The 27,132-nt window shown below is 49.9% G+C and overlaps 1 protein-coding gene across 1 annotated transcript; it reads right to left on the bottom strand.

Moving 5' to 3' along the window:
* Positions 1-6,531: 6,531 nt before the first annotated feature.
* LOC125521111 (putative L-type lectin-domain containing receptor kinase S.5) lies at positions 6,532-10,320 on the bottom strand. The gene is made up of 2 exons (XM_048686161.2): positions 8,719-10,320; positions 6,532-7,723 (listed from the first exon to the last, which is right to left on the bottom strand). Exons 1-2 carry the CDS (start codon positions 10,058-10,060, stop codon positions 6,864-6,866), a joined length of 2,202 nt encoding a protein of 733 aa, XP_048542118.2. The 5' UTR covers positions 10,061-10,320; the 3' UTR covers positions 6,532-6,863.
* Between the last annotated feature and the right edge of the window lie 16,812 nt (positions 10,321-27,132).

The following is a 27,132-nucleotide window of genomic DNA, read 5'->3' as shown; positions in this document are numbered from 1 at the left end:
AGTTATGTAGGACCTGCTCATTTTCATCCAATTCAATTTGGACGAAGGAGACTTTCGTTGAGATAGAAAGAGACGAAACAAACTGATCACCGCCTTCCCGTCTCCTTCAGAACCATGACAAGGTCCTCCGGTTTTCCCGTGTCACCCCGTCACGCCGCCTCCGGCCAACCCATGTTGTGCCACTTTCGCGCGCGCGCGCGTGTTACTCATGTGTGCTTCTAGCCGGCGAGAATACATCGAGTCTTCATGTACGTAAGTATCCAGCCACTGTAGGAATCAATCAATTCTTCATGTACGTAAGCATCCAGCCACCGTAGGAATCAATCGAGGCAGATGCATGTTGTATACGTGCACGCCTTGCCAGCATCCAATCGATCTGCTCCTAGAGCCAGCTTTGCACTACCTCGTTCATGTACTAACCACTCGATAGGTCGACGGCTAGATCAGCCGTATACGAACAATTATATTGCATATTACATATACTACATAGGCACATACTTTGATGCAATTCTTATTTTATAGAAGGAGAAGAATAGATCACATGAATTCAGTACACAGGCCAGGTGTAGGTGTCATCCAAGTTTTGTGATTATTGTAAATGCACATCATTTGTAGCTTCTGCTATTCAAACCGCTATACCTTTTCCTTTTTTGAGATGTGTCTCTACTCCTAATGGAGGAGTCCATACGTCGTTCGTTCGTTTGTTTCCTCCCCTCCCATCGATCGAAGGAAGTTGCCAGCCCCACCCCTTGCACGATCTCCTCCACGTTTCCAGATTTCATTTCTTTTTTCTTACTCTCCAAAAAATCAGAACGCAATCCATCTTTCCTTTCATGCACATCTATCCTGTAGAAAATCGGGACACAATCCCTTCCTTCCCATTAACACATATTTCTCCTTTCATGCAATTATCTCCTTCTCACTAATCTCTCTTATATGCCTTTCTCATAGTTATCTAGGACCTGCTCATTTTCATCCAATTCAATTTGGACGAAGGAGACTTTCGCTGAGAGAGAAAGAGACGAAACAAACTGATCACCGCCTTCCCGTCTCCTTCAGAACCATGACAAGGTCCTCCGGTTTTCCCGTGTCACCCCGTCACGCCACCTCCGGCCAACCCATGTTGTGCCACTTTCGCGCGCGCGCGTGTTACTCATGTGTGCTTCTAGCCGGCGAGAATACATCGAGTCTTCATGTACGTAAGTATCCAGCCACCGTAGGAATCAATCAATTCTTCATGTACGTAAGCATCCAGCCACCGTAGGAATCAATCGAGGCAGATGCATGTTGTATACGTGCACGCCTTGCCAGCATCCAATCGATCTGCTCCTAGAGCCAGCTTTGCACTACCTCGTTCATGTACTAAACCACTCGATAGGTCGACGGCTAGATCAGCCGTATACGAACAATTATATTGCATATTACATATACTACATAGGCACATACTTTGATGCAATTCTTATTTTATAGAAGGAGAAGAATGGATCACATGAATTCAGTACGCAGGCCAGGTGTAGGTGTCATCCAAGTTTTGTGATTATTGTAAATGCACATCATTTGTAGCTTCTGCTATTCAAACCATATTTGACCACTTTTGCTATTTATGTACTCCCTCCATCTCAAAATAAGTGACTCAATTTTATACTAACTTTAGTACAGACGCATGGATGATGTTTGTATATTTTGCCTTCTATATTACCAGGAATGTGTTGGAGCACTCAATGTATTTCATTTGCCGTGGACTAACCACATAAATGGGTGTGCTCAAGAAACAAATTCAGGCAAGCTACATGGGTCTGATATCTATTGTCGTAATCGGCACCTTTCATTATTATTATTATTATTGTTTTTACATTGATTGTTTGTTGCTTTGCATTCATATGCCTATTTAGGACCTTATAAAAAATACATAATGGTCGACCAAACAAGGTGTATTCTTCCTATGAGTAGGCTTTTCTCAAGGTTGTTGTTTATTTGAAGGGCGCATATGCTTTTGTGGTGTATTCTCATTGTACCTAGATGAACTTCTTTTTCCATTTTTCGTATGCATAAAGTTTCAGGTTGAATACTCACTCAGACATCCCGCTTTTATGACCTGAAAAATATAAATTATATAATAATGTTAATATAAATAATATAATATATATTTCTATTCATGCACTATATAATATGTTTATATATCGAGTCTTCATGTACGTAAGCATCCAGCCACCGTAGGAATCAATCAATTCTTCATGTACGTAAGCATCCAGCCACCGTAGGAATCAATCAATTCTTCATGTACGTAAGCATCCAGCCACCGTAGGAATCAATCGAGGCAGATGCATGTTGTATACGTGCACGCCTTGCCAGCATCCAATCGATCTGCTCCTAGAGCCAGCTTTGCACTACCTCGTTCATGTACTAAACCACTCAATAGGTCGACGGCTAGATCAGCCCTATACGAACAATTATATTGTATATTACATATACTACATAGGCACATACTTTGATGCAATTCTTATTTTATAGAAGGAGAAGAATAGATCACATGAATTCAATACGCAGGCCAGGTGTAGGTGTCATCCAAGTTTTGTGATTATTGTAAATGCACATCATTTGTAGCTTCTGCTATTCAAACCGCTATACCTTTTCCTTTTTTGAGATTTATCTCTACTCCTAATGGAGGAGTCCGTACGTCATTCGTTCGTTTGTTTCCTCCCCTCCCATCGATCGAAGGAAGTTGCCAGCCCCACCCCTTGCACGATCTCCTCCACGTTTCCAGATTTCATTTCTTTTTTCTTACTCTCCAAAAAATCAGAACGCAATCCATCTTTCCTTTCATGCACATCTATCCTGTAGAAAATCGGGACACAATCCCTTCCTTCCCATTAACACATATTTCTCCTTTCATGCAATTGTCTCCTTCTCACTAATCTCTCTTATATGCCTTTCTCATAGTTATCTAGGACCTGCTCATTTTCATCCAATTCAATTTGGACGAAGGAGACTTTCGCTGAGATAGAAAGAGACGAAACAAACTGATCACCGCCTTCCCGTCTCCTTCAGAACCATGACAAGGTCCTCCGGTTTTCCCGTGTCACCCCGTCACGCCGCCTCCGGCCAACCCATGTTGTGCCACTTTCGCGCGCGCGCGTGTTACTCATGTGTGCTTCTAGCCGGCGAGAATACATCGAGTCTTCATGTACGTAAGTATCCAGCCACCGTAGGAATCAATCAATTCTTCATGTACGTAAGCATCCAGCCACCGTAGGAATCAATCGAGGCAGATGCATGTTGTATACGTGCACGCCTTGCCAGCATCCAATCGATCTGCTCCTAGAGCCAGCTTTGCACTACCTCGTTCATGTACTAAACCACTCGATAGGTCGACGGCTAGATCAGCCGTATACGAACAATTATATTGCATATTACATATACTACATAGGCACATACTTTGATGCAATTCTTATTTTATAGAAGGAGAAGAATAGATCACATGAATTCAGTACGCAGGCCAGGTGTAGGTGTCATCCAAGTTTTGTGATTATTGTAAATGCACATCATTTGTAGCTTCTGCTATTCAAACCATATTAGACCACTTTTGCTATTTATGTACTCCCTCCATCTCAAAATAAGTGACTCAATTTTATACTAACTTTAGTACAGACGCATGGATGGTGTTTGTATATTTTGCCTTCTATATTACCAGGAATGTGTTGGAGCACTCAATGTATTTCATTTGCCGTGGACTAACCACATAAATGGGTGTGCTCAAGAAACAAATTCAGGCAAGCTACATGGGTCTGATATCTATTATCGTAATCGGCACCTTTCATTATTATTATTATTGTTTTTACCTTGATTGTTTGTTGCTTTGCATTCATATGACTATTTAGGACCATATAAAAAATACATAATGGTCGACCAAACAAGGTGTATTCTCCCTATGAGTAGGCTTTTCTCAAGGTTGTTGTTTATTTGAAGGGCACATATGCTTTTGTGGTGTATTCTCATTGTACCTTGATGAACTTCTTTTTCCATTTTTCGTATGCATAAAGTTTCAGGTTGAATACTCACTCAGACATCCCGCTTTTATGACCTAAAAAATATAAATAATATAATAATGTTAATATAAATAATATAATATATATTTCTATTCATGCACTATATAATATGTTTATATATCTATTCACAAAAAAAATGTTTATATATCATGAATCTATGGAGAAAGTTAGGAAAGAAAGAGGAAAAAGGCAAGTTTGATTTGGTCAAGAGAGATAAACCTTGAGAAAAAAAACAGCGAAAAGAAGGAACGTAAGGATTTGTTGATTTACTTGGCCAACCCTTTTCCATCATAATTTGATCCGAGGTTTCTTAGTAGTATTGGTGAAAGAAATCAAATAGAGTGAAAGCAAGGCTAATTTGCAAATAAAGCAGAAAACCGAAAGAGGAATGAGCTAGGAATGAATAAAGAAAGGGAAACGTTTCTACGCGGTGCGCCGGCCGAAACTTTCGGCAGGTCCCACACGAGCCACTCAATCGAGGCCATCGTACGCCTGGCGCGAGCCCCTGCCTCCGCCTTATCTTCTTTCTCCAATCCCCTTCTCTCTTAGCCGCATCCACACACGGGGGTTGCCGCGCTCTTGGTCTTCCTCCTTTAGATCCCGTCGTTGCCATGGATGCGCCCGTCACCATGCCTGCTCCCTTCGCCATGGCCGCGCGCGATGAGGCCAAGCACCAGGATGACTCTGACAAGCGAGCGGTGCTACAACCGGCGTCCAAATATGCTACGATCGGTCAGCCATAGTGCTACAATGGGCATAATTTTTTGCTACTACGGACGGTGACCGCGGTGACCACACTTGCAGATGCTGCGAACGCTCTGGATAGATGCTGGAACCGGCATGATTTTATGCTACTACGAGGTGGTGACCATGGTGACCACGCGCCCACAGATGCTGCAACCCGCTCTTGTTAGATGTTGAACCGGCAACGAAAAATGTTGGAATCACGGTGTTCATTTGCTGGAACCGGCGAGGTGATTTTCTACAACAGAAGACGCTAATGTTCACGACTTGCACGGCGACTACAACTAGCGGCGACGACCATGATGTTCTTTTGCTACAACCGTGACCATGCTTTGCTACGACTATCATTAAAATCGTTGCCACGACGGCGGCCGTGTGTTTGCGACCTGCACGGTGAGCTACAACCGGTAGCAGACGACTATAATGTTTTTTTACTACAACTATGTATCTGTTTTGCTTCATCCAGTGATGAAAATGTTGCCACGACGGCCGCCATGATTTTTCCATCAAAGAGATGTCTTCGTTGATGGCGACAATAGACGACGAGCACGACGAACAGGGGGCGACGGTGGCGACACCGGGGTGGCCGTTAGCCGCGGATGAGCGCGAGGTGGCGGCACGGGTGCGAAGTGGAGGTGGCACGGGCTGGATCCTGTGCGGGAGGAAGGAGAGATGCAGATCGAACGAATCTGATTGCTCCAATCGGACGGCTGCTAAGCGGCCGACCCAAATCCAGGCCGATGCACCGGTGCAGATCAGTGCCCATAAAGAAAAGAGGAAACCCATCAAGCTTCCCATCAACATATCAAGCCTACGATCCCGGACAGAAGGAGTAAATTTGTCTACGTGTGACCAAATCAAACTTTCCATCAACATATCAAGCGAAAAATAAGGGTTTTTACGCTAAGGATTCTATGTCGCCAGCCCATCTTTCGTTCGGATGTGGTCGACTCGAACGACATTGCCTTGATTGCTCATCGACCACAGACACAAAGGTGGCTCCCCCACCATGACTATGTATGAAGTCTCGATTGCCTACACCGGACGCCGGGCTACGTCGCGCGATCTGGCTTATTATCCATCCATGAGCATGCAACATGACGCACTGGCGTCCCGTCCGGATGTCGACATGTGATAGAGGCCGCAAAGACCTGGGTTGTTGTATTGACGACAATCGTCGAGGATCGCTAAAGTCATAGCCATTGATAATCTTGCCACCCTTCTCCAGGCAGTAGCGGATATATACCAATATACCAATGACGTCAAAACATAGTTTACGCCACCATGGCCGATGACAATCGGCCTCACGTTACCTCTCTTTAGATATTGTTTCATCCCGTAGCAACGCACGGGTATTTAGCTAGTACTAGTAACTTGGGAGATATAACAGGAACACAAAAACTGCACATTTAGAGGAGAAAACACCGCTGCAAATGGCATGATAGTGGACATCAGACGAGATCTAAGATATATGGCGTTTGACGGATGCAAAATGCCTTGATACCCCTTTCAGGGATCTGACATGAAAGACCGGCCTTGGGCACTGTTTCCGGCGTTTTTCCCTTTCTCTCTAGACCTTTTCCTTGATATTCGGAGTGTGCCTTTTTTGAGGGAAATGTTACAAATCCAAGGCCAGTTTTTAAGCATGGCAAATTGAACTTTTCTATGACAAATTATGTTGTCGCGAGTATGATTTGTCATGCGTGCTAAAATACATTGTCATCAAAAATCTGCCGTTCGATTCGTAGCGAAATCTTTTACTTCAATTTGTCCCTGCTTAATACAATGAAGCCGGCGACTGCTCGATCTTAAAAAAGAAAAAGAAATACTGTTCGCGCCGCTATCTAGAACAGAACCCAGCAGACTTGCAACTTTGCCTTCACAAGAATTGCACTAACCCCCCAAAAAAAAACCCTCCATCGAAGGGTACACAAAGTGGACAAGAAATGCAAGAACAGTTCCCGTTAGAAAGATAATTACAGATGAGCAATTTTGAGAAAGCCAAAAAGAACGTAGGTGACTTCGGTTTAGACAATTACTCCAGAGAGACGGTGGCAATGCGAAACCGACGTGTCAAACCAGTGAACCGGAGGTGTCCTGCTCCGGCGCCGGCGCGTGGTTCTGGCTGCCCCTCGCGAAGTTGCCGCTCCACGTGGACGTGGACGTCACGACCGTGCTCGACGTCGATCCCGCCGTCGTGGACATGGTGTCGAATCCTCCGTCCGTCGCCGGCCACACGAACGACGGCTTGAACGGCGACACGGCCGGCGTCGGCATGGAGCGCAGCAGGATCTGCGAGATGGCCTGCGCCTTGGGCCGCTCGGCGGGCGTCGGGTGGCTGCAGGCCAGGCCCAGCATGAGCAGGCGCTCGGCGTCGTCCTCGTCGAAGGCGCCGTCGAGGCCGGGGTCGACGGCGTCGAGCGCGCGGCCGTCGCGGTGGAGGCGCCACACCCAGTCGACCAGGAAGTGGAAGCCGTCGATGTCGCAGCGCGGGCGGCGGCCGCAGACGACCTCGAGGATGACGGCGCCGAAGGCGTAGACGTCGGACTCGCGGGTGGCCTTCTCGGTGTGGAAGCACTCGGGGGCGATGTAGCCGACGGTGCCGTGCACGCCGCCGCCGGCCTCCTCCGTGTAGGAGGTCTTGTCCGTCTCGATGGCGCGGGCGAGGCCGAAGTCGCCGAGGCGCGCGGTGAAGGCGGCGTCGAGCATGATGTTGGAGGCCTTGAGGTCGCGGTGCACCACCCGCTGGTCGAACTGGTCGTGCAGGTAGTGCAGCGCCGACGCCACGCCCTGGACGATGCCGTACCGGAGCTCCCACCCCAGCGGCTGCCCCGGCCGCGACCCCGGCGCCGAGCTGAACAGGTGCTGGTCCAGGCTGCCGTTGGACATGTACTCGTACACCAGCAGCAGCTCGCCGTTGTCGTGGCTCCACCCTGCACCGTCCGTCCACCCATGTTAATTAATTAGTCTACTACTTACTCTTCATCTCTCACTCGCTAATCTTTTTGTTGTACAGTGAGAATGTTGGACGAAATGTTTTAGATCATCAGATTCTTGTTAAAATCTTGGACAAAGGAATATATAGATCTTTTGTTTTTTATTCTTTATTATGAAGCGAATAGATAGATCATGATGGGCATTGCTTGTAATGAGGTGTATCCATGAAACCATCCAGTGCTTTTCTTTTCGAAAAAAATGAAACCATCCAGTGTGATAATTGAGCAAGATGTTCTTTTTATTTAAAAAAGAGGCAAGATGAGATTGTTAATTAGGGCATGTACAATGGTGGCATATGGATACATATGCCCCATGACAAAAAGTAATTTGAGACATCTACATTTATTTTTTCTCCCAATGCAAGCTACCATTAGTGAGCCTCATTAAGAAATAGTAGAAAATAAAGACTCTAATACACATGCATCTCTACTTTCACTCCAACCTTTTCAGCTTTTGTCACCAGACCACATTTTTTCTCTTCAAGCACCCGCCTCCTGAAAAAGATCCCGTTTCCCTATCCAAACCTACTTTACGTCATATCCGATCCTACATGATATGTGAGGCATCACCTTGAAGCTATGCATTATACATGCACTTAAGCATAATACAGACTGGGAAAGCTTTGGTTGGTCTGCGTTTGACGCCATGAACGCATTCAAGCTGTAAAGTTCAACTAAAGTGAAGGGTCAAAGCATTGTTGTGCAAGTGTGCACATGCATCAAGCTCCTAGGAAACCGAGCAAACCCGGTTCAAATTGGCCTTTGTTAATGGCGACACGAATTGGCCTTTGTTAACGGCGACACCCCATGTGCAAGAATCACGTGCCGGAAAAACGATAAGCGAATAAAGAAATCATGTGCAAGAATCAAGTTGTAAACCGCGTTGCGGCGGCGGCGGCGGCGGCCGGAGGGGGGAGGGGGGGAGGGCTTACCGACGAGGCGGACGAGGTGCTTGTGGCGGAGGCGGTTGATGATGCTGAGCTCGGCGAGGAAGTCGTTCTGCCCCTGCGTGCTCGCCCGCGAGAACTTCTTCACCGCCACCTCCACCGCGGTCCCCGCGGCGGCCGGGTTGCTGTGGTCGTCGGCCACCGTGCCGCGGTACACCACCCCGTACCCGCCCTGCCCCAGCTTCATCCGCTCGTCGAAGTTGTTGGTCGCCCTCCGCAGCTCCCGGTAGTCGAACTCCCGCGGCCCGCCGGCGAGGCTCCGGATCATCGTCCCGGTGATGGCGCTCCCCTGGTCGCGGCCCAGCTTCCGCCGCCTCACCACGCACACGTAGTACCCCAATGCGGCGGCGGCGCCCAGCGCGAGCACCCCGACGGGCACCCCGACGGCGAGCCCCAGAATGAGGCCCCTGTTGTTGCTCGGCTCGTCCAGCTTCTCCACCGTCATGTTCCACGCTAGGACGCAGTTGAGCTGGTACTTGGTGCCCGTCGACGCGGCGAACCCGAGGTAGGACCTCTCGGCCACGGTGGCCCCGAGGTCCAGCGGCGCGGCGAGCACCGGAGACGCGGGCTTGGCCGCCTCGAAGTCGGCCATGTACACCGTGATGTGGCGGGCGCTGCCGTTGTAGTCGATCCAGACGTTGTACTTGGCGGTCTTGACCGGCGAGATCTCGATGCCGCGGGGCGTGAGCGAGGCGTTGGCGACGGAGACGACGCTGTTGACGTTGAGGCCGACGTGGTTGTCGTCCGGGTCGTAGGGCTGCTTCTCGGTGTCGAGCTCGACGGCGACGACCTGGTTGGCGGCGCTGCCGTCGGTCGTCGCGTTGGTGAGGCCGAGGAACCCGCCGTAGCTGCCGGCGGGCGGCTCGCCCGCGGACGGCGCGATGAGGAACGCGAACCCCTCCGCCGGGTCCGCGCCCGACGGGCGGAAGACGTTGACGGTGAACACGGTGCGGAACGACGCGACCTTCTTGCCGCCGGCGCTGGCATTGCCCTTGCCGCCGCCCTTCTCGAGGCGCCAGAGCCTGACCGGGGCGTAGTAGAGGACGCGGCCGGACTTGTTGGTGAGGAAGTGGGCGGCCTCGTTGCCCGTGTCCGGCGTGATCTGGAGCGCGCCCTTGGTGATGTCGGCGTCGCCGACCACCGTCAGGTTTTTGCCGCGGTACTCGGGGTGGAAGTTGGAGAAGCTGAACTCGGTGACGCTCCCCGCATCAAGAATATCCAGCGAGCCGCCATCGGCGGTGGCGTTGGTGGCGAGCGAGGTGGTGGAGCCCGAGCTGGAGGAGGCCAGGACGAGGAGCGACAGTAGTACGAGGAAACGCACGGCCATTAATGGCGAGCCAAGAAAGAGGCCGAGACGAGACGACCTCAACACCGTTCGCGCCCGTGCGTTTCCTTCAACTGGACGCCGTGCAGTGCACTGCCCGAGCCGCGTCCGTATTTCTACCCCGCGAGATCAGATTCTGCCGCCGCCGGTTTGGATGAATGGGAGAAAGGCGAAAGTCACAGGGAGAAAGGGGGAAAGGGTTCTCTCGCGGTCGCAAAGCCACGTTCACACAGGTGTCGCCTTGCGGAGGAGAAGCAGAGAGGAAGGCGCCGGCGGCTTCCTGGCTTATCTCCTGCCCGAATTTCCCTGCGTCGCTTTTCCGTAATCTTTGTGAGAAGTCTGTAGTAATCGGAGTGGAGATCTCATTGGACGGAGTGATAGCAATGACGTTTTTGCCATTTCTTGCCTGTTTTGGCAAGTTTGCCGGTGATGTGGTAGTAAATGTACTCCTACTGGCAAGTTGATAGCAATACCGTTTTTGCTATTTCTTGCCTGGTTTGGCCGGCGTGCTGGCGGTGTGGTAGTAAATGTACTCCTACGAGCATCCACAGCAGGATTTGACAAATTAAGCTTCTCAAACGCCCACGGACGCGGTCGAAAGTCGCTGACAACTATGCTTGCGCTGGAGCTTGACATTTAGCGCCATGCTGATTCGCAACTTCGGGTCGAAGCTCAGCTCGGCCGAATTATACAGCAAGACAAGAAGCAAGCTTCTGCTTAGGGCCGTGCGATCGGTGTAGAGCGCTGTTTTTCGGAATTTTGGACTTGTTTTTCGGGAACTTTGGGCTGTGGTGCTACTACTGGTAGTAGTATAATGCTTAACCGGAACAAACTCTACGGCATCAGACCCTCTCTCTCATTGGTTCTCAAGAAGGAGAATGTGCTCTCACACGAGGAACGAAGGTGATGCTCCTTGTACTCTAGCAGTATCACTAGTATACTGCTTAGCCGGAATAAACTTGAGCACTCTGCGGCACCAAACCCTCTGCTCATTGGTTATGAGCAAGGAGGTTTGTGCTCCTCTGACCAAAGGGACGAAGGTGGATGTGGATTACCCGGCCGTCTTCACCAACCTTCAATACAGTACGGTACCACCACCCATCATTGTTTGTTTCTTTCTTTGTTCATTCGACGGCATATCGCTGTCTGCTGCTGTACGTGAAACGGAACAAGAATGGGACGGCAGAAGGTGTTGTTCACGGACGGGTGGCCGCCGAACGGAGGGGCCTGACCACGGGTCAACTGAAGACCGGACGAGGGTTTTCTTGCACCAATCCTGACGCACTGACATGACGCATGCCACCAAACGTATATGAGTCCTTCATATTTTGTCGTGTGTGTGGCACAGCTCGAGTAGAGATCCCGAGGAAACCCATCTGGAAAAGCAGTGCTACACACACACACGGACGACAGCTCTGCACACGATTTGTGAAGATGGATCAACTCATCCATTAGATTAGACCATTACGAAAATCGGCACAGGTGAAGACATGCATCGTTCGGATTTCGTCCGTACACTGTCGTGTGCGGAGCAGTTTCGCAACTAGAATAGTAACAAGGATTCGGATGGGAGAAGAATTAGAACAACTCCAACGCGCCGATCCAAACAAACGGTGATTTTGTTCGCTTTTGTTCGTTTGGGTCGGTTCGGCGGACATACGTATCTGCTTTCGCGTTTGGGTCAGTGCATGCGTCCAACGCTGACCCGACTCATTTTTTAGGTCACGCGAAAAAATAGAACACAAATACTTTGAAAATAGAAAAACATTAATGCCGGCCACAAAGGCCGGCGAGAGTCCACGCATCCACATTTATATTAACTAAAACATTAATTAAACCTAAACTACAACAAGGCGCGCTGCCCTAGGCGTCCTTGTCGTCGACGTCGGGGGTGGTGAGGTCGACCAACGTCGGCGCCAGACCGGCCCATGGGAACGCCGTATTCCAGACTCTGGCGATGTCGTCTGTCGAGGGCTGTGCCGTTGCCAGCTGGGCATGGCGCGCCTCCTCCTCGGTCTCGCGGCGCTTCTCCTCGGCATCGCGCTCCAGCTGCTTGAGGTACTCGCCCTCGCGGCGCTTGAGGAAATCCTGAATTAAGGGGTCCTCGCGCGTCCGGACTATGTAACATGGGTCAGACTAATGGGCTATGAAGATACAAGACAGAAGACTTCCTCCCGTGTCCGGATGGGACTCTACTTTGCGTGGATGGCAAGCTTGGCGTTCGGATATGTAGATTCCTTCCTTTGTAAACCGACTTTGTACAACCCTAGGCCCCCCCGATGTCTATATAAATCGGAGGGTTTAGTCCGTAGAGGCAATCACAATCATACAAGCTAGACATCTAGGGTTTAGTCATTACGATCTCGTGGTAGATCAACTTTTGTAATCCTCATATTTATCAAGATCAATCAAGCAGGAAGTAGGGTATTACCTTCATAAAGAGGGCCCAAATCTGGGTAAACATCGTGTCCCCTGTCTCCTCTTACCATCGACCCTAGACGCACAGTTCAGGACCCCCTACCCGAGATCCGTCGGTTTTGACACCGACATTGGTGCCTTCATTGAGAGTTCCGCTACGTCGTCACCAGAAGGTTCGATGGCTCCATCAATCATCTACGACAATGCTGCCCTGGGGGAGGTTTTCCTCCCCGATCAGATCTTTGTGTTCGGTGGCTTCGCACTGCGGGCCAACTCGCTTGGCCATCTAGAACAGATCGACAGCTACGCCCCAGGTCACCAAGTTAGTTTTGGAAATCTGGACTATGTCGCTGATATCCGAGGAGACTTGATCTTCCAAGGGTTCACGACCCCTACCTCCGCTCTGGCCTTAGATCAGGAGCGCATCACCAGGTCCGAAGACGGGATTACTGAGCCCGCCGGACTATCTGCGGCCACTAAGCCCAGCACGGGAGAATCAGAGGAAGTAGTGCCATTGGCAACCATCAGGAAGCCGGACTCTTCTCCGGACACTAGCTCTGAACCCTCGGAGTCAGCATCGTCTGAGCCCGGCCAAGGAATTTCCTTCCCACCGTACTCCACGGGTTTCCTCCCCCCTGGTCAAACCTCGCCTTTAAGTGAGGCTCTGGACTTGATGCGATCCCTCGTCATTATAGAGAAGCAATGTCCGAACTACGCCCAGCCCGGACTAGGGGCTGAAAGCGGGGAATTTTACGTCCCACCCACCACCCACTTCATAGCCACTGTGGAGGACTTAACTGACATGCTCGACTACGGCTCCGAAGACATCGACGGTATGGACGACGATGCTGGAGAGCAGCAGGCCGAAAACCCGCTGAAAGTGCGTTATATCGACTAGAGGGGGGGTGAATAGGCGATTTTTAGGAAAGTCTTCAAAACATGTAAGTTTCGAAGACAAACGATAGAACTGAACCTATTACCATGCAGCGGAAGGTAGACTACACTAGGCAGACCATAGTCAAGTATTCAATGAAGTGAAAGCACAATGACTAATAGCTGCTAGGCAGTAAAGATCAGATACACAGTGAAGGCAAATGGATAAAGCAGATAGGCACTGACGTCACAAGAGCCAACTGTAAATAAAGAGATGGAAAGGATAGAACTAGTGTGTGTGTGAAGACAAAGGTTTGGTAGACCAGTTCCAACTGCGGTGACAGTTGTACGTCTGGTTAGGGCGGATAGGTATTTAAACCCGAGGACACACAGTCCCGGACACCTAGTCCTGAACACGCAGCTCAGGACACTTAGTCCTCACCGTATTCCCCTTGAGTTAAGGTCACACAGACCTCGCCCAATCACTCTGGTAAGTCTTCAAGGTAGACTTCCGAACCTTCACAGACTTCGTTCACCGGCGATCCACAATGACTCTTGGATGCTCAGAACGCGACGCCTAACCGGCTGGAGGATTCACAGTCCTCAAGTGTAATAAGTCTTCAGATCACACAGACAAGAAGACTTAAGTGAACAAGATTCGCTCTCATAGTCTTCACTCGAAGACATAGGATTTTGGTTAAGCATCACTTCAGTTATTCTGACTGGTTCTCTTGGACCCCACTTAACAGTACGGTGGTTCCTATGACTCAACAAAGAAGAAAAAGAACTACGAAAGATCTAAGTCTTTGCGCTCCATAGTCTTCATGCGATGTCTTCTCTTGTCATAGTCTTCAATGTGAATGTCTTCACATACCACCTTTGACTTCAATGTCTTCATACATTTTTAGGGGTCATCTCTGGTAGGAAAACCGAATCAATGAGGGACTTCTACCTGTGTTATCCTGCAATTCTCACAAACACATTAGTCCCTTAACTAGGTTTGTCGTCAATACTCCAAAACCAACTAGGGGTGGCACTAGATGCACTTACAATCTCCCCCTTTTTGGTGATTGATGACAAACTAGTTGAAGTTTTCAACGAGGAATATAATATGTGAAATTTGTAAAGGATAAGGAATTGTCTTCATAAGTTGCAAGGGCTCCCCCTGAAGATGTGCATATAAGTAATTTGCTTTTGGAATGCAAATGCACATGGCAGGTTGTACTTGTGGAGATCCTCTTCAACTTATGATGACAATTCATTATGCATGAAAAGTATGTGGAGATAATGACATGCATAATGAAAAATGGACGTCTGCAAAATGATCTAAGTGCGGAATTTATCGTCGCACATGCGGAATTTATCATCGCATCACAGAATAGCAAATAAGTAGCAGACGACCATCGAGTTTAAGTGTTACAACTCAAAGAACCAAATGTATCAAAACGAGAGTTGTAAACACTAGGCAAAACATAAAGTAACCGCCCATATGGACCCGCTTGAAGACTATCAAACTCATATGCTTCTCCCCCTTTTGTCAGTAAGGACCAAAAAGGTTTGAAGACATAGAGCATCTACTCGTTCCCATGAAGAGTAGGTGAAGCAGCAAGGTCGTCGGTGCTGTTCGGCGGTGCAGAAGAACTTGGGGCAGTGTCGATGCGTGTAGAAGGAGGAGGCGGTGAAGTAGCATCGTCTTCGTCCTCGATCACTCTGGCATTCACAGTTGTCGTGGAGGAAGAGAACTCAGAGTCTTCAAGAGATGGAGTTCGTCGCAGCATAGTCCTTCGGGGAGGTGTGGAGTCAAACTTGAAACGTTCAGAGAATCCATCCTCTTGAAGATCATCCTCAGAACACATAAGCGTCAGCCCTTTCCATGTACGCCGACAGGTTTCATGGGCAACAAAGGCATTCTTGGTGGCAAGATTGCGAATGCGGTTGACATCCACCAAGAGGCTTTGCATTTGGCGCTTCAGCCAGTCATGATGCCTATCCTGTTTCTGATGAAGAGCAACTAGAAGCTCTCGGTCATTGAGAACACGAGATCGCTTCTTGGGCCGTTGGGCAATAGTGCTTTCAGTGGCTTCAGTGAGGGCACGATGAGGTGCACGTGTAGTACCAGCCAGAGGATAAACACGAGTGACTGCTTCAACTCCTTCAATGTTCTGAGAGAAACTTTGATGCTCAGCATTCTGAAGACTAAGAGGCTCCTTGTCAGGCTCTGGATAGATGGCTTCAACGGACATATCCACGTCAGGCAGAAAGATCCGATGATTGCGAGCAGAGGGCTGATATGAGATAGCTGAGTGGAGTTTGATCAGCCGCATTATCCATGGAGCGTAGAACTTCAAGCCAAAAAGATCAGATCCTGATGCAGCAAGTTGGCGGATGAAGAAGTCTTGTGCATTGAAGCATTTGCCGTGAAGAATATAGAAGACCAAAGTCTTCATTGCACCTTCCAGCTTTGCATGTGGAGAATGTCCTTTGATGGGCCAGAGAGGTCGCCTTATAATGTGATAGATAGTCCGTGGCAGATACTCAAGGTCTTCAACAAAGAACTCCTTAGGATATGCAGCATCTGGAGGCAAAGGCTTCATCATGCTAAGCATCTGACTCATATTCGGTTCAGGCTTTTGAAATATGCTCTCCATAGCTTCACTGTGAAGCTGACAACCAGGTTCATAGAGATCTCCAGGAGTGGGCAGACTAGTGAGCTCAATGATATCAAAGGCTTTGGCTTCGTGATGAACATTTCCGGTCATCCACTCAAGGATCCAAGTCTTCGGATCTCTGTTGTAGCCACGTATGTGAAGAGTGGCATAAAATTGGAGCAGCAACTCTTCGTTCCAGTACTCTTGGTCGGTGACGAAAGGCAACAATCCAGCCTCTTTGAAGCAATCCAGAGCTTCTTCCAAGCAGGGCAGACCAGTTATTGCTTCGGTGTCAAGACGCATATGAGGGAAGATGCGACCTTGATTGTACAGAATGCATGAGTAATAACTTCGCTGCGGATAGCTCCAGAACCGATCAGAAGATATTCTTTCCCTTGAGTAGGGGTTCTTGGAGCTATTGAAGAAGGTGTTGTCTGCTTTGAAGCCGTTGACATTAAAGGACCTGGAAACCTGGGCAACCTTGGCATTGGCTTCTATACAACATGATAGTCAAACTGAGGACCAGCAGCAAGCGCAGGAACAGGAGCAGTAGCATCATTGGCTTCATTGACTTCTGGCTCATGGGTTGGTGTAGGCTCCACATTTGCTTCAGCCATGACAACGTCATTGGCTTCATTTGTGTTGGTGGTGGCAGCCTCAAGATTTTCTACCTCCACTTGATAAGCTGGAGGGTCGGGCACAGACACGTTCTCCTCGAGAACAACTTCTTCAGTAATGGGGGGAGTAGGGACACGTTCTTCTTCTTGGGTGTCATCGGCTGATGTCGTGGTTCTAACTCTGACAGTGATGTAGGGGGGTAAGTATGGAGAGGCGAGGTCTTAGCTATGGAGAGGCTATAAGGACGCAAGGTTTACGAGTTTAGGCCCTTCTCGGAGGAAGTAACAACCCTACATCTCGGTGCCCGGAGGCGGTCGACTGGATTATGTGTGTATGAGTTACAGAGGTGCGAACCCTTGTCTCGGAGGAGGGGGTGGCTTATATGGAGTGCGCCAGGACCCCGGCCAGCCCACGTTACGAAGGGTTCAATGTACATTAAGGTAGGGCGTTACTGATAACGCTAGTAATAAAGTGCTATGATGACCATAAAAGCTACTTAATGACCGACCGTTTGCGTGCGGAGTGACTTTAGGTCTCCTGGCCGTCGAGTGGTTGGATCTTGGTCGAGTAATTGCTTCTTGGTCGAATATCTTCGAGTCTGTCGAGTGGAACACCTCCAAGTCTATTGAAAGGTGATTTATTCTAGAAGTGTCCTTGGGTAGGGCAGTTAGGACAGGTCCGTGACCCTACCCTAGGTACATAGCTTCATCATTAGCCCCCGAATGGATCGAGGTTTGAGTGGGGAAGGAGTTGAGGACTTCTCCGACTCGTTTTCTATGCCGTGAGCATATCTTGTTTCGGATCAACGGACCTGAGTGATGACAGCAACTCCCTTTTTAGTCTCCTTGATCCATTCTTAATTCTTCGCCGAGTGAGTTTCTTTACTTGTAAGGCTCCGAGTGACGGTGCGGAGGAGATCTTTGGTCTGACAAGTTATTTGCTGCCCGCGGATTTAGTGGGATCCAAATTTTGGGAAGCGCGCGGGACGGGAGAGGCCGCGGTAATCGGACGAGATAGAGCGGAGCCGCCTCGATCCCCACGCCACCTTTTTCGCCACGTATCGCTCGTGCGGTCGTTACGGGTTTTGACAGAGCCATCTGGGCCTACCTGTCAGCCACTCGGAAGCGTCCTCATATAAGGCGTTGGACCGGAGTTTCCCGAACAGTGCGCCCCATTATCTCTTCTCCTCCTCACGCCTCTTCTCTGCGCTCGCTCTTGCTCCAGCGCCACTGCGCCACACGCGTCTCGTCGGCGACAATGGTGAAGGAGAAGACAGCGGCTCTGGAGCGGGCAAAGAAGGCGACGGCGAGGTCAAAGGGGAAGGCGACGAGCCGGGGCAGATCTTCCTCGCGGACTGGCCTGCCGAAGGGTTGGATCCAGGGCGACTGGATCCACTCGAGGATCTCCCAAGAAGACCTCGATGACCTGACCGAGGGAGGGCTGATCCCCTACGACTCGGCGCGACTTCCGGGGAAGGAATCTGAGCCGCAACCCCGGGAGGGTGAGCGCGTTCTTCTTGCCACCCACGTCGACTGTGGGTTTTCCTTGCCTCCTCATCCTTTCTTCCGAGGGTTTCTGAACTTCTTTGGGGCTCAACTCCACCATTTTACCCCCAACTCAATCGTTTATCTTGCCGCGTTCATTTCCTTGTGTGAGAACTTCTTGGGTTGTCGACCTCACTGGGGTCTTTTCAAGCATATTTTCACTTGTCGCTCCCAGACAGTGAAAAAGGCTAATCCGAGTGACGAGAGGACCCAAGTGATCCAGATGTGTGGGGGTCTTGGCATCCAGACGAGGGGAAAAAGCTCCTTTCCGGCCATGATTCTTCCTGATTCAGTTCGCGGATGGCAGTCGACCTGGTTCTACTGCAAAGACCAGTCGACGCCAGGGCAATTGACTGGCCTCCCTCCCTTTACCATGGACCGACTGGAAAAACCCTCCCCTTTGAAGGTGCTCCCGGAGGAGAAGGCGCACGTGAAGGTGTTGGTCAACCGAGTGGTCCAGCTCATTCATGACGGGGTCACTGGTATGGATCTCTTGGAGGTCTTCCTTCAGCGGCGCATCCAGCCTCTCCAAGCCCGAGACCACCCGATGTGGATGTATTCGGGTCTAGAAGACTCCACTCGGATCTACCCGGAGGAGGTCGATGACGACACGCTGGAGAAGTGGCTGTCGAGCATTACCGGGAACAAGGACAATCCCAGAGGAGCCAGGAGAGTTCTCCCATTCGACCAGTCGCGTGCACCAGAGCAGGTCTGATTCTGAGTTTTTGCTTGTAATCCGAATTCACTCGCGCAGCTGTCTGTATTGCGTCGACTGACTTTGTTCTCCCTGCTTTCTTTCAGGCCATTACTGAAATGTATTCGATGCCCAACAGGGAGCAAGAGCAAGCTCTGGAAGGCGAGGCGAGTGGTGGCGAAAGTGGCGAGTGGACTTCTGATGGTGAAGGGGATGGTGGAAGTGACGACTCAAGTGATGGGGAAGAAGTCGAGTCGCCTCCTCGCATAGAGAGACGATCCAAGCTTGACCAAGAACGGCCGAGTGCCCGCGACAAGGCAACTGCTCAGGCTGGCCAGTCTTCGAAGCGTTCTCGGGTCTCTTCACCAACCCCGACTGAGAAGGCGCCAAAGCACCCCAAAGTTGCAGAGCCGAAGACTCTGAAGGCGCTGCCAAAGATCAAGATCGATATCCCTGTCGCCTCCGCATGAGTGTCTCTCCTTGCATTCACTCGACGCTCCGCGTTGTTTGTTTTTCTTGTTTTAACTGGACGAACTTTGGAATTGTTAGCGCTGCCACTTCCGGGACCTCAGCTTACAGGGATGATGATGAGGTGATGGAGGATGCGGTCACTTCTAATCCAGGTATGATTTCCGCCATACTATCTTTCTTTGGTCGATTCAACTACATCGTGCACCACTGGGTGATGTGATTTTGGCAATTTGAACATTGCATAGCTCCCAACATTATTGACCTCCCTGATGATGATGAAGAGCCCGAGAGGTCTTTGACGAGGAAGAGTAGGCGAGCTCCTGCAAGTGAGGCGCTACAGTCGACGCCGAGGGCGGAACCAGTCGTTCAGGACACTGGTGACGTCAATCGGGGTTCTGTTACCTTCGCGGAGCCCCTGTCAAGTGCCTTGCCTTCTTCTTCGACTGCTCAGGCTCCTGTCGACCCGCCTTCAGTTTTTGCGACCCATCATGTCCCAGAGGACGAGGTGAATGCTGCTAGGGAAGCCATACGCCAGGCGGGCATTATGATGGAGAAGATGAAGATGGTGCGGGACGCCAGCCAAGCCGCCTATGATGCCAGCTCGGCTCTCCAGAGCAACGTTCAGGTTAGTCGGCTATCTGAAGATTCTTTCCGAAAATCTTTGCGTCTGTACACCCACTGGGTGCGTCGATTGAAGTTTTGGACTAGTGGAGACTACGGTGGACTGCTGGCAGTCGACTGTAGTCTTTGTATTTTGCCGAATGTATAAAACAAACTGGTAGTTTGTCTCTTCCACGCGACTCTGGCGGGCCGGTCGAGTGGGATCAGAACCGGTGGGGGCACGCTAAGTGCACCCACTGGGTGTAGTCCCCGAGACTATGGTGGACTGCTGGCAGTCGACTGTAGTCTGAGTTCTACTTTCTTTCTCTTTTTTTTTCTTTTTGAACTCGAATTCGGTGGGCCGGTCGAGTGGGATCAGAATCGGTGGGGGCACGCTAAGTGCACCCACTGGGTGTAGTCCCCGAGACTATGGTGGACTGCTGGCAGTCGACCGTAGTCTTAGTATTTATTGCCTTTGTTGTTGTTTTTTGCTGTAACGATAACTTCTCCCCTTTGATTTTAGAAATCTTGCAATCTTGGAGCTCGCTTTGCTGACTTGGAGAAGCAGCAGATTCAACTGAATCTTGATCTGGAGCTGGCCAGGACAGAGCTGCAAAAGGTCAAAGACGGCGCCGCAGGTAAGACGATTTTGTCGACTGGTTAGTTTTTAGGCTTGAGTACCCTTCTGCTATTTCCGAATCAATCATCATTTCTTTGCAGAAAAACTGAGAGAATCTCTGGCAAAGAAGGATCAGGACTTGGCTGCTGCCCGTAAGGAGGCTGACGACAAGACCGCTCTGGCCAAACAGAAGCTGGCTTCGGTCGGCCAGTTAGAAGAAGAGAATACCAGGCTGAAGACCGCTCTGAATGAAGCCAATAGGGAGTGTACACGTTGGAAGAAGGATAACCTCAACCTGAACGAAAAGATGGAAGGCATCGCTCGTAGGAGGGACGATCTGGAGAGCTACTTGAGGAGCCTCGCCAAGAAGTTGTACATCAAGCTTGAAGGTGCACATTCAGTTCCGACTGGTGTTTTTTTTGTGTCGACTCAGTGTATGAAAATTGACTTATCCTTGGATCGTGAATGCAGAGTTTTGCCAGAACTTTGAAGAGGAGACTGGGCGGATCGAACCAGGTTTGGATCCAATCAACTCTCCTGTGAAAGATGAAACTGCCATGAATCTGCTCCGACTGGAATCTCGCATCGACGGTGCCGTGGACTACTTGGATCGACTGAAGGTCGCCATGTCACGGATCGACCCGACACTTTGGCCAGAGGCTACGCTCCAAAACGATCTCAAGTCTCTGATGACTCGACTTAACGGAATCCCTGACCGAGTGCAAGAGCGGAAGAAGTCTTCTGCTCGGTGTGGCGCTGATGTGGCTCTGTCCTTGTTTCGTGTCCACTGCAAGGAGGTGCGACAAGACAAGCTGGCAGCAATCAAGGTCGCCAACACCCAGAAGCATGACTTCTGAACCTTTATGGAGACTTTCATCGCTGCAGCCACTCGGATAGCCGACGGCGTCGACCTGGATGAGTTTGTCGAGCCTGCCAGCCCTCCTCCCGCGGAGTGAACAAACTCTTATGTCCCACCTTAAATTTGCCTTGGAATGCCGAGTGGTTTTTGTAACTGTTAAACTTTTTCGGGCTGCATGCCCGAGTACTTCGATCTGTGGTCTGGAACCTTTGGATCTTATCTGAACTTGATTTATCGTTGAATATTTTCATGAATTATCTGTCGAGTGGAACTTGTTCTTCACTCGAAATAACTTTGTATTTGTGGTGCAGCTCCGAAGGAGAAGGTAGCAGTCGATTTGCACCTCGTCGTCCTTGCAGGTTGGGATGTGTTCCGTACTTAGGCGAGCACTGGGCTGCAGCTAAGCCCCCGAGTGGAAGGTCTGCTCTCCACTCGGTAGGATTTTTTAAAAACTTAGGTGAGTACTGGACTGCAGCTAAGCCCCCGAGTGGGAGGTCTGCTCTTCACTCAGTAGGATTTTTTCAAACTTAGGCGAGTACTGGACTGCAGCTAAGCCCCCGAGTGGGAGGTCTGCTCTCCACTCGGTAGGATTTTTAAACACTTAGGCGAGCACTGGGCTGCAGCTAAGCCTCCGAGTGGGAGTCTGGCTCACCACTCGGTAGGATTCTTAAACACTTAGGCGAGCACTGGGCTGCAGCTAAGCCTCCGAGTGGGAGGTCTGCTTTCCACTTGGTAGGATTTTTTTCAAACTTAGGCGAGTACTGGACTGCAGCTAAGCCCCCGAGTGGGAGTCTGGCTCACCACTCGGTAGGATTTTTAAACACTTAGGCGAGTACTGGACTATAGCTAAGCCCCCGAGTGGGAGTCTGGCTCACCACTCGGTAGGATTTTTAAACACTTAGGCGAGTACTGGACTGCAGCTAAGCCCCTGAGTGGGAGGTCTGCTCTCCACTCGGTAGGATTTTTAAACACTTAGGCGAGCACTGGGCTGCAGCTAAGCCTCCGAGTGGGAGTCTGGCTCACCACTCGGTAGGATTTTTAAACACTTAAGCGAGCACTGGGCTGCAGCTAAGCCTCTGAGTGTGAGTCTGGCTCGCCACTCGGTAGGATTTTTAAACACTTAGGCGAGCACTGGGCTGCAGCTAAGCCTCCGAGTGGGAGGTCTGCTCTTCACTCGGTAGGATTTTTTTCAAACTTAGGCGAGTACTGGACGGCAGCTAAGCCCCCGAGTGGGAGTCTGGCTCACCACTCGGTGGGATTTTTAAACACTTAGGCGAGCACTGGGCTGCAGCTAAGCCTCTGAGTGGGAGTCTGGCTCGCCACTCGGTAAGATTTTTACAAACTTAGGCGAAACGGTTTCGCAGCTAAGCCACCCACTGGGGGATTTCACACGCAAACAAAAGCAACAAAAATTATAGGAAAATTTGTAACACTCTTGTCTTTGATAAACAGACTACAAAAGTTTTTCTTATTACATCTCATCCGAGTGAGAATTCAAGTGTGAAAGGGGCGGAGCAGTTCTGCATTCCAAGCTCGTGGCTCATCGATCTGGCGATCGACATTGTAAAGGTGATACGCTCCATTGTGGAGGACTCTGGTGACGATGAAGGGACCTTCCCAAGTAGGAGCGAGCTTGTGTGGTTTCTGTTGATCCACTCGGAGGACCAAATCTCCTTCTTGGAAGGCTCGACTCTTCACATTTCTGGCATGGAATCGACGCAAGTCTTGCTGATAAATGGTCGATCGGATCATAGACATTTATCTTTCTTCTTCCAGGAGGTCGACTGCGTCTTGCCGGGCTTGTTCTGCTTCATCTTCGGTATAAAGCTCGACTCGGGGTGCATTGTGAAGTAGATCACTCGGCAGGACTGCTTCCGCTCCGTAAACCAGAAAGAACGGAGTTCTTCCAGTTGACCGATTCGGGGTAGTCCTCAATCCCCACAGAACCGACGGAAGCTCGTCGACCCAAGCGCCTGCCGCGTGCTTGAGATCATGCATCAGCCGAGGCTTTAGTCCTTTGAGAATCAGACCATTTGCCCTTTCTGCTTGTCCATTCGACTGGGGGTGGGCGACCGATGCGTAGTCGACTCATGTGCCTTGAGAGGCGCAAAAAGCTCTGAACTTGTCTGAATCAAAGTTTGATCCATTGTCGGTGACGATGCTATGCGGGACTCCATATCTGAATGTTAACTCTCTGACAAAACTGATAGCAGTGCAAGCATCAAGATTCTTGATAGGCTTAGCTTCAATCCATTTGGTAAACTTGTCGACTGCCACAAGCACATGTGTGAAACCGCTCCTGCCTGTTCTCAATGGGCCAACCATGTCCAGTCCCCAAACAGCGAAGGGCCAGACGAGTGGAATGGTCTTCAGGGCCGATGCAGGCTTGTGCGACATGTTGGAGTAGAACTGGCACCCTTCACACTTGTCGACTATCTCTTTTGCCATTTCATTCGCTCTTGGCCAGTAAAATCCCGCTCGGTATGCTTTAGCCACAATGGTCCGAGAGGACGCATGATGACCATAGGTCCCCGAGTGGATATCATCAAGGATCATCTGACCTTCTTCTGGTGTTATACACTTCTGACCGACTGCAGTCGCGCTTTCTCTATACAACTGTCCCTTTATGACTGTAAAGGCCTTGGATCGACGGACGATCTGTCGAGCCTCTTCTTGGTCCTCCGGGAGTTCCTTTCTCAGGATATACGCGATGTACGGTATCGTCCAGTCAGGGGTGATTGGCAAAACTTCCATGATTAGGTCGACCACTGTCGGAATTTCAACTTCAGTCGGATCTGTGGCACTCTTTGGCTGCGGGGCTTCATCTGTAAAAGGATCTTCTTGGACTGATGGCGAGTGGATGTGTTCCAAAAACACATTGCTGGGGATGGCTTCTCTCTTGGAGCCTATCTTTGCCAAATCATCAGCCGCTTGATTTTTCAGTCGGGGGATGTGATGAAGCTCTAACCCCTCGAATATCTTCTCTAACTTTCTCACTGCATTGCAATAATCAGTCATAGCTGGACTTCTGACATCCCATTCTTTCATCACCTGATTAACCACCAAATCTGAGTCGCCATAGACCATGAGGCGACGGACGCCGAGTGAAATGGCCATGCGCAACCCATACAAAAGTGCTTCATATTCTGCTTCGTTATTGGAGGAATCAAAGTGAATCTGGAGAACATATCTGAGCTTATCTCCTCGGGGGGAAACCAATACTACCCCAGCACCGGAACCATTCAGCATCTTAGATCCATCGAAGAACATGGTCCAGTGCTCCGAGTGAACTTGATTCGAAAGTTGCTGTTCGATCCACTCGGCGACGAAATCTGCAATTGCTTGGGACTTGATAGCTTTCTTTGCCTCAAACTTGATATCTAGGGGAAGAAGTTCAATCGCCCATTTGGCCACTCGACCAGTTGCATTTCTGTTGTGCAAAATCTCTGATAGTGGAGCGTCGCTGACGACTGTAATGGAATGATCAGAGAAGTAATGTGCAACCTTCTTCGTGGTCATATAAATCCCATATGCAAGCTTCTGGTAATGAGGATATCTTTGCTTTGAAGGAGTCAAAACTTCAGAAACATAATATACTGGGCGCTGAACTTTGAAGGCCTTTCCTTCTTCTTCCCGCTCGACCGTAAGTACTGTACTGACAACTTGTCCTGTGGCTGCAATGTAAATCAGCAAAGGCTCCTTGCTGATTGGGGCAGTAAGCACCGGCTGGGTGGAGAGCAGAGCTTTGAGCTCTGTAAACGCTGCATCAGCTTCTGGAGTCCACTCGAACTTGTTGGACTTCTTCATCAGTCGGTAAAGAGGCAATGCCTTTTCACCAAGGCGAGAGATGAATCGATTTAAAGCGGCCAAGCATCCTGTAAGCTTCTGGACGTCATGCACACGCACAGGACGTTTCATCCGGAGTATAGTACCAATTTTTTCAGGATTGGCGTCGATTCCCCGTTCGGAAACGAGAAAACCGAGTAACTTCCCACCTGGAACTCCGAACGTGCACTTTGACGGATTGAGCTTGATATCATACCTCCTGAGGTTGGCAAAGGTTTCAGCAAGGTCAGTCAGCAGGTCGGAACCCTTCCGTGACTTGACCACAATATCATCCATGTATGCCTCCACATTCCGACTGACTTGAGTAAGCAAACACTTCTGAATCATCCTCATGAACGTGGCTCCGGCATTCTTGAGGCCGAACGGCATGGTGACATAACAGAAGCACCCGAATGGAGTGATGAAAGCTGTTTTGATCTCGTCGGGCCCGTACAGACGGATCTGATGGTACCCGGAATAGGCGTCTAGGAAAGACAAACGCTCACATCCCGCAGTCGAGTCGACTATCTGGTCGATGCGGGGGAGAGGAAAATGATCTTTTGGGCATGCCCGATTGATATGCTTGAAATCGATGCACATGCGAAGTGACTTGTCCTTCTTGGGTACCATGACAACATTGGCGAGCCACTCGGAGTGGTAAATTTCTCGGATGAACTCCACTGCTAAGAGCCGAGCCACCTCCTCGCCAATGGCCTTCCTCTTCTGGACGGCGGACCGTCGAAGATGTTCTTTCACAGGTTTAAATTTTGGGTTGACTCGTAGGCGGTGCTCAGCCAGCCCCCTGGGAACTCCAGGCATGTCAGCAGGCTTCCATGCGAAGATGTCCCAGTTCTCACGGAGGAACTGGATGAGCGCTTCTTCCTATTTGGAGTCGACCGTCTTTGAGATGTGAGTCAGAGCAGCGTTTGGATCGGTCGGGTGAATGTGGACTGCCTTCGTTTCACCGGACGACTGAAAAGCTGATTCTGAAGCAGGCTTCTTAGCTCGTAGCAACTCACTCAGATCTGCAGTCTTCTGATACTCTTGCAGCTCGACCACCGCCATCTGAGCGTCAGCAATCTTTGAGCCTTTCTGAAAACACTCTTCTGCTTTCTTCCGATTGCTTGTAACAGTGATCACACCTTTGGGACCAGGCATCTTCAATTTGAGATACACATAACATGGTCGAGCCATGAAGCGTGCATAAGCTGGCCTGCCCAAAATAGCGTGATAAGCACTTTGGAAATCCACAACTTCGAATGTCAACTTTTCCTTGCGGTAATTCTTGGAATCACCGAAAACCACATCAAGAGCAATTTGGCCGAGTGACTCGGCTTTCTTCCCAGGAATGACTCCATGGAAACTCATGTTACTGGTGCTGAGCCTGGACATCGGAATGCCCATCCCTTTCAATGTTTCTGCATATAGTATGTTCAAACCGCTGCCTCCATCCATCAGGACTTTGGTCAGTCGAGTGCCTTCGACAACTGGGTCAACCACCAGAGCTTGCCTCCCAGGGGTGGCAATGTGCGTAGGGTGATCAGACTGGTCGAATGTGATGGCAGTCTGGGACCACTTCAGATAATTGGGTGTTGCCGGAGCAACCATATTTACCTCACGATTAATAACCTTCAGTCGACTTTTGCTCTCAACATCAGCAAAAATCATCAGGGTGGAATTGACCTGGGGGTAGCCATCGTCACTATATTCCTTGTCCTCAACTTTGTCCGACTCCTTTTCCTTATCTTTGGACTGCTTGCCCTGAAACTGCTGGATCAGAAGCCGACACTGTCGAGTGGTATGCTTTGGGTAAATGAGTTTACCCTCTTCATCTTTCTTGGTGTGGATGTGACACGGTAGATCCAAAACATCATTTCCATCTTGGTCTTTAACTTTCTTGGGGTTC

Source organism: Triticum urartu, chromosome 7A, assembly GCF_056163025.1.
Source record: "Triticum urartu cultivar PI428250 chromosome 7A, HENAU_Tu73, whole genome shotgun sequence".
NCBI classification, from domain to species: Eukaryota; Viridiplantae; Streptophyta; class Magnoliopsida; order Poales; family Poaceae; genus Triticum; species Triticum urartu.
Note: the sequence above shows the minus strand (reverse complement) of the source record. Positions and strands in the feature narration are given on the sequence as shown.

Coding starts and splice junctions, on each gene's coding strand:
- LOC125521111 (XM_048686161.2), bottom strand. CDS start 10,060: ATGGCCGTGCGTTTCCTCGTACTACTGTCGCTCCTCGTCCTGGCCTCC. Junction 7,724..8,718: donor GCACCTCGTCCGCCTCGTCG/GTAAGCCCTCCC, acceptor CGGACGGTGCAG/GGTGGAGCCACGACAACGGC.